This window comes from Dysidea avara, chromosome 2 (genome assembly GCF_963678975.1).
Source record: "Dysidea avara chromosome 2, odDysAvar1.4, whole genome shotgun sequence".
Taxonomy (NCBI): domain Eukaryota; kingdom Metazoa; phylum Porifera; class Demospongiae; order Dictyoceratida; family Dysideidae; genus Dysidea; species Dysidea avara.
Genome location: NC_089273.1, coordinates 51,425,287 through 51,433,346, shown reverse-complemented (window position 1 = coordinate 51,433,346; position 8,060 = coordinate 51,425,287). Strand labels below are relative to the sequence as shown.

Sequence of the window (8,060 nt, the reverse complement as noted above, 5' to 3'; positions counted from 1 at the left end):
TTTCATGAAAGCATGCAATGGTTGCATCATATTCAAGCTATGTGCATTAAAGCAAACAGATCCTTAAATTTTCTTCGGCGCAACTTAAGTAAATATAGTAGTAATGTCAAGCAAAATGCCTATACAATACCATTATAAGGCCATTGTTATAGAGTATGCAGCTTGTGTCTGGGACCCTTATCATGAATACTTAATATATGACATAGAAAAAATCTAACGACGTGCTGCAAGATGGGTCCTTTCTGATTTCAGTTGGTACAGTAGTGTGACAGATATGTTGAACTTCCTTGAATGGCCAACCCTACAAGAGAGAAGACACATTAATAGGTTAAGCCAATTTCACAAAATTGTTCATCAGCTTACTCCTTCCATAGCTACAGCTACCATCTTATTTCTTACCAACTCAGTATCCAACTAGACAGCTTCATCAACATCCGATTCGATTTATCATCCCAGTCAGTTCCACTGTATCGTATCAGAAAAGTTTCTTTCCGAATACTTTAAGAGAATGGAACACTTTACCTAACAACTTTATTGAAGAGCAATCCACAGAAATTTTTACCAACCACCTTGTCATCACACAATAAATAATTTTATGCATGCATGTATGTGTTAAATGTTTTCTTTTGTTTGTAATTACCTGGGTCAATTATCAGCTATGCTGTCTCGACCCAGTATATAATCATAATCATAATCAGCGAAACGTTTGCTGCTGCCAGGTAGCTAAGGGCATTAGCTAGCAAGATTGCTAAGATAACCGTCGTCTCTGATATGAACGAGCAAGCTTCACCCGTGAACAGTTGCTATCGAAGTTGCTATTTACTGTAAGCTACAGTTACTGTAGTTAAAATGGCTTTTGCAGGACTATAGCTAGCTAGATACGTACACCCAGCACGAGAGTGACCAGACCAATGCGAAGCTACAATCATCCGGGCACGACAGGGCTGGCAAAATGCTCGTGGGCTAGCACATGTAGTCTACACAGACTATTTCTAGTCTAGATCTGGTCCGTAAAAATAGACTTGAACGTATTAAGCACCTAGCTTGCTAAACAGGAACTTCCGGTCCGACGGTCCGGTCCGGTCCGTAAAATAGACACTCCCTAAAAGATCTGCCAAACGGTTGTAGAAAATAGTAGCCTCCTTGCCCAAACCACCAAACGTTGAAAAAACAAGCGGGGTGAAAGATTCACAGTTAACATTACGTATACGATCCCCATATTCTCGCTTCTTCTCGAGCTCGTGTCGACGAAAAAGGGAAGCAACCCGGGTCTGACAATAACTTGGTGCATTGGGATGGAAACCCTGACGTCAAACAATGCACCTTGTCGTCTGCCCCAGAAGCCCCTTGCATGGATGTCAGCTCTTGCGGCATTACTGCAGTTAGCTGAAGATGGTGTAATTAGTTCCCCATTAAGTGGCAGTAATGGAGGTTCAGCGGTAACATCATGACACACTTCTTGTAACCATTCTGCTGTTAAGTCTTGCAGTTCATTATGGCGGATGAAAGTCAAGCCACCATGTCGAAAAATCATGGCATGATCAACGCTAAATGAAGTTCCACATTGTATAGTTTGAGTAGTATTGTATGTAGCTACTATTGTAATATAATAATTGTGATAGTCTGTAGCTCCACGTTAACAAACTTTCATGAATTGAGTAATTTGCTTCAACGCAACATGATCAACTATTAATAAACACTACACCATGATTGATACATTCTCTAATAGTATTCAATATTATATCTCGCACCACATATACACACCTCTTCTTTCCAAACAACATGTATATAGATCGACTTGGATATTTGCAAGACCGGGTCCGGGTCACATTATTATGACATCTTGGTACACAACATTTTGCCAGCCTGTTGTCACACTGAGATTGTATTGTATTGTATTGTATTAATGCTTTACAGTGACCAGCACTGAAGGTCTGCAGCAACATGTGCTGCAGCCCTAACCTAATTTCAAGGACTTAGACTCATGTCATAGTGTTTAACTGATGCTAATGGCTATTTTGATGGCTTTAACTGATGGCTATTTTGATAGTAGAGGTGCTTTTCAAGTAGTTCTTTATTCATACTGCTGTGTAACGGGTTGAACATAGTCGACAACGAAGCGTAATGCGGATACTTCACTTTTCAAACGATAGTTGATATAACTGGGGCGCGCGGCACCATTTCTTTCGGTATGCGGGGATTGCAGAGGTGCTTTTCGAACAGTTCTTGATGCGTAACAGGTTGAACATAGCTGACAATGAAGCATAATGGCATAGATACTACACCCACCAGGGATTGGAAACTGGTGTTTATGACACCTCTATCCGCACCCCAGTTGACACCTTTCTACATAAAATAAATATATGCTCTGCCAAGTTATCTTCCCACTGCCGATACTGTAGTCACAATAACGAAGCAGTAACAGTAAAAGAAACTTCCAAAGAAGCACCAAAGTCAGAGCTCTCAAGTTGGAAGCATTGCTAGGAGTGAGATCCATCTTCGGAGAAAGGAACTGACTCAAACTCAAGCAAACAGCAACTAACAAGCATGCCCTTAGGCTGTAGATACACTATAAAACGATTTTGGCATGGTGTGTGCATTTCTATCTATCGATACTATCCCTCAGGAGAGCTCATTACAATTATAATGTGCTGGAATGTCAGTATACACCTATATAGCTGTACATAATGCAGAGATCAGATGATGGCTCGCATAGAGACTTGAGAGAACAGCAGATCATCGAGTCCAATAGCCACTTCCACGAGAAATTACATCTGACCTATCCAGTGTCCCATATTATACTTCTTGTCACATCCGTTTTCTTACTGGCTTAAAGAACTTCCAGTCACATTTTACATTATGATATTTGTGCTGCAGAATTCAAATTTAAATATATGATTGTGGGACTCGGTTCTGTCACCACTGAAAACTATGCCATCAATTTAGTACCTGGGGGATACTATATCTCTATGATGTCATTCACAGAGTAAGTTTAGCTATTATACAAATTTATTTATGCACTTTTTTCTTTAGTGTTAAGTAGTTGCTCATTGGGGTTTATTACATCAGACACTGACAGAAAACGAGACAGCTGTGGGAACCACTAAGTGACCTCCCCCACCTACAAGAGTCTGCTGTAATGCAGTTAGTGTACTTTAACTTCACACTAAACTCAGATACATAAGTGTTATTAATGATCCAGACTAAAATTTCATCCCCTTAGCTAGTAATGCATACAGCTGCCGCTATAGCTGCAAAGCTCGGCATTGTATATCACAATGCTGAGTCAGAAAGACAGATCAATTACTTATTGTCAAACATAAATAGATGAAAAATTGTAACTGTTACAGTACAGTATTAAAGTGGGCTACGTTTTAGAATGAATCTTGTTGTACTCTGTAGTAGCTGATTTGGCTCCCTTCAGCACTTCCTTAGGGGGTTCAAATCTATGAGCTGGTTCTGTATTAGCTAGCTTGATTGTCAGCAAACTAGACAATGTATCCTTAGGATCTAAGCTAGGACGAAAAGCGGTTTTGTTCTTGCGAACCATTAAGAAAACCCTCTCTTCTTCTGCATTGGAGTGTGGAATAACCAGTACAAGCTTAGCCACCTTTGTAAGCTTCCCAAAGCAATGAGAACCATCTGGCATTTTCAAAGTTGACAAAAAATGCCACAAGATATCCATTCTGTAGTAACATTTTCCATCATCCTCCTTCACTGTAGCAGTATCCCATATACCTTGTGGAATCTCATTATCCTCAATTAACTGATACATGCTAAATTCTTCTGAAAGCTGCTCCAGTTCTTGAGGAGAATGATAAGGTAGAAGGTGGTTAAACCTGCAGTATAATTAAGGATGCATATATGTAGGTCTTTCCATCAGATTGCTATACTTTACACTGTACCTTGAAACAAAGTATTCCACTTGAGTAAACCTGGCATCTTCTCTAGAGGGAATGTGCACAAATGCGGCATTTCTCAGGAGATCATCATTTAATGGAAGATTAGCTATTGAATATTCCATAGCTCGAATGTAAAATGCCCTCACACTCTTGAGAAACTTAGATTTCTCTGTGGGTAATAAATCTCCCTCTCTAAATAGTTTGTTCAGACGTTGCCTGGTAATCAATCCAATAAAAATATCATCATCTACGAAACAGATACAGAAGTTTAGTAATCGAATATTACATATTATATAAATATCACCTGAAAGTTGTTTAGCTGAGTCTTTGTTTGGCATACTGCAAAAATCTCCTTTTGCAGCTTTAATTGTTGATACCAGAAGAAATTTGGTGGCCAATTTTGTTAAAAAGGATGCTATCTGCTTATGGATGATTGGAATCAAAGGATCTTCCCTTTGAAGAAACATATTGAAGTGCAGGAACACTTGCAAAGCAGCTTGATAAAAGAGCAAGTACAATTCTGTAAGAGGTGCTGAAAACATAACTTGCAGCCGAGCAAATCTGCTTACTGATTCACCTACGACAATAAAATACAATTTATTTGCCTGTGGTAAATAATAATATTATTAATTCATACTTTGAGATCCAAAGTAACTTTTCAGTGCCTCATACTGCTGCAGTGCACGATCTACAGCCCTACCCAAACTGAGCCACCTAGTACTGACATGCTTGACAATCTCCCGATAGTTGGTATCACAGAAACTGCAGTATCTGTCAAGGTTGGCTTTCCGCTTTGTACTTTTGTCAAACAAATAAAATAGGTCGACAACCATCTCTTCAACATTAAAGTGTGACACCTATTATAATAAATCAAACAATTATTTGACAATTATATGCATTGTAAATAATTTACCTGTTCAAATGCCTCATTGGCTTTGCTTGCAATGTTGTGCACTATGTGGCAAGGACAGCCTAAAATATATGCAGCTGGATTTGCTCCCACAACTCTAGTTCTAATAGAGTTGTGGCACCCCATATTAACTGAGGTATTATCTAAACTAATGCCAACACAGTTGTTCCATGATATTTCATGCTTGTCAAGAGCCTCTTGCATTTTAGAAAATATGCCTTCAGCAGTTGCATCTGATGACATACACATGTCTAAAAATTGTGTATGTACAATCCCACGGCTATCGTCATACGTTCTGATGGTAAGGGGGTTCATTTTCTCCTTGCCTGTGTCACTGGAGCCATCAATAGCTACTGAAAATGGAGTTGTTTTCATTGTAGTAACTAGCTTTTGACAGAAGAAGGGTGCAATTGCTCTGTTAATCAAACAAGCAGTTTTTGTTTGTCGAGAAGCATACCGTTTAGCTATTTCACTGTCTGGGAAAATGTCACGAAAAAGGGGGGTTAGTTCATCAGAAAGAGCAATTGGTATGTTATGTTGAGCCAACATTGTTGCTACCTTCACTTCTGCACGAGTAACCTAACATAAGGTGTAATACTTTACAAATACAAGTACTTAATTTTATTTATACCTTATCAGTTATCGGATCAGACACTGGAACAAACTGTAGCTTTCTTTGAGAATGTGCAGATTTTACATTTGCATTGTGCATCTCCTTGCCAATGTGTCTTTCTACATCAGCTTTTCCCATGTGGCTACAACTGATGTCCCTTGAACAAATGGTACAGCGAAATTTGTATATATTCCCTGGGACTCCACAAATAAACGGCCATGTCTTGGTCCACTCATTTTTAAACCTTGTCTTGTAAACAGCTGCTCCAGCAGTTGCTTTCCGTCGCTTTGATGGGCCAGGGCTTAACCCATCACATTCACCATCACTATGGAGGCTTAAAGTTTCATCATCCGAAGCTTCAGAAGATGAAGTGTCCAGGCTAATACAAGTCCCAGACATCCTTGCATCTAACAGCTATCTACTGCATCCACGTGGCTTCAACAAAACCGCAGCCTGGTTCGTAAACGTGCACGAACATACGTCTTGTGCGTCCTTTATGTAAATACCGGAGAGGCGGCCGCGCCTCATTAATTATGTGCGTGGGAGGCTTTCGACATCTGCAGTGTGAGGCGTGACAATTTATGTTTTGAGCGTGAGAGCGTGAGATTGGAGGTGAAAACGTGAGAGTCACGCCGGAGGCGTGACAGTTGAGAGGTATGCAAAGTGGTTGCGAACAACGTAATTCCTGCGCGTTCAACTGAAACAGTACTATTTTTACGCAGTTGACACATATAGTGACTTTTTTAAAATAGAAAATTTTGTTTTCAAGGCTATAGTTGAGTTTCAAACTGTGTTGGTTCGATTAACTGATGTCTTGTCTATCAGGAAATGAAACGATAACTTACACAGGACATCGATTCGTTACGCTAGAGCTAGCAAAAGAAGAAGACCTGGGCGGAGCGCAAATACTGAAAAACGCCTTTGTGATGAAAGAAGCTTTTCACAATTACGCTGGTTCGATTCGTCATACCAAGTTACCTGCACAGTACAAAATTGGCTTTTGTAGAAACCGCCATTTGAGACTTAGAGCTAGCAAAAGTTTGAGAGCGGCCACAGGAGTAAGTCGTCCTTAGCGTCCTGTCTGGCGTTCAAGAAAGGCCGACAGCGATGGTTCACCAAAAGAAAGGAATTTCAACTTCACACAACTCAATATGCGTTGTATTACAGAAGTTAAAGAAAATTCTTCTGAGTTAACACCAATCAACTGGAGGTGCGGATACGGCAGATTTTTGTATGGGAAGTATGCGTAGTTTCCAATCCCGGTGGGGTGTAGTATCTATGATAATGGATACTTCACTTTTCAGACGATAATTGGGGCGCGCGGCACCATTTCAGATACGGTATACGTGCATGGGTTCACCAGTCATAATAATTATTTACAAAACGTTAAAAAACAAGTACACAGAAAAATTTGGAATTTTCAACTAGAGTAGGGACCATAACACATCAATAAAAAGTACTGAAACAAGCTGGATTAGTGCACGATATAAATCGCACAGTAAACAATAAGAAGTGTTATATCCTTACTGTGCTCAAGATACCATAAAGGAAACGCACAGTAGGGATATAACACTTCTTATTGTTATACTGTGATTTAATATCGTGCATTAATCCAGTTTGTTTCAGTACTTTTTATCGATGTGTTATGGTCCCTACTCTAGTTGAAAATTCCAAGTTTTTCTGTGTACTTGTATATGTGACCAGATTTAGCAAAATCAACCATTTGGGCGCAAAAGGCAAAAGTGAGATAACACCAGCATGAGGTTGCTGCACTATCAGGCTAACAATTTCCATATCAAATTTACCTTCAACTTGTCGGGTCTGCTTTTGGTAGACCATTCTCTGGCGGCCTAGCCTGTATAACCACCCCAGACGTCTGTACAGGTCTGTGAACAACAAGGAAGTGCTTTGGGGGGTTCATGCATGCTGGACAGACAAGCAGGGAGCTGAATGTGTGATGTATGTCTGTTATCCTATACTTATAATGTCATACATATATTCTAGAAATAGTAGCTGCTACTAGTGCTAGCCTGCTCCCACCTTCCAGCAAACTGATTTCAGGTGGGCATGTTTTAAGGTTTAGTCAAAACAAATGCAACCTCCCTGTGTCTGTCACTGTGAACTATTGTGTGTCAAGGTGTAGTTTGTGCTCACATGTCCAGTTTTTGCATGTCTGATCACATTACAGTAGATATTCTGTTTCTTATTTGTTACAACTACTGAATCACCACAAAATTTACACAGCATAATTCATACACAAATACTGACTGTATTTATTCCGTCTATGTTTAGGTGTTGGAACTAATAGTCCAAAAATTCTATCTTGATTCAAACAAAAAATAGACCACAGCCCCCAATAGTGAATAACATTAGAGTCATTTGTAGATTTGAGGTTCGTTTAGTCTCGTTATAAGGAGTTTTTAAAAATAGTTGTTCCAATACTGAATAAAGACGGGGTTAGAATATGTAGTAGTGGAACACTATTTTTGCTGAGTTAAGAACCTGTAATAGCTGTCTGGAATCTTTTTACAGTACATAACAGAAAACAACTGGTTCATTCTTCTACTTTTAAAAAGCAATTTTCAGCATCACTGCTGAGCATGCACTTCTGGTCTAACCAATACTGCTTCATCAT

At 39.5% G+C, this 8,060-nt stretch overlaps 1 protein-coding gene across 1 annotated transcript; it reads right to left on the bottom strand.

Annotated features, from left to right (window-relative positions):
• Positions 1 to 4,528: 4,528 nt before the first annotated feature.
• On the bottom strand, positions 4,529 to 5,824 carry LOC136248219 (zinc finger BED domain-containing protein 5-like). The gene is made up of 3 exons (XM_066040029.1): positions 5,444 to 5,824; positions 4,816 to 5,391; positions 4,529 to 4,759 (listed from the first exon to the last, which is right to left on the bottom strand). The coding sequence occupies exons 1-3, from the start codon at positions 5,822 to 5,824 to the stop codon at positions 4,529 to 4,531; spliced, it is 1,188 nt and encodes a 395-aa protein (XP_065896101.1).
• Positions 5,825 to 8,060: the final 2,236 nt, after the last annotated feature.

Bases quoted from the DNA above. Each gene is read 5' to 3' on its own strand.
- LOC136248219 (XM_066040029.1), bottom strand. From the start codon at position 5,824: ATGTCTGGGACTTGTATTAGCCTGGACACTTCATCTTCTGAAGCTTCG. The intron at 5,392-5,443 runs GTATAAATAAAA...ACCTTATGTTAG, and splicing joins CTGATCCGATAACTGATAAG to GTTACTCGTGCAGAAGTGAA. The intron at 4,760-4,815 runs GTAAATTATTTA...TTATTATAATAG, and splicing joins CCAATGAGGCATTTGAACAG to GTGTCACACTTTAATGTTGA.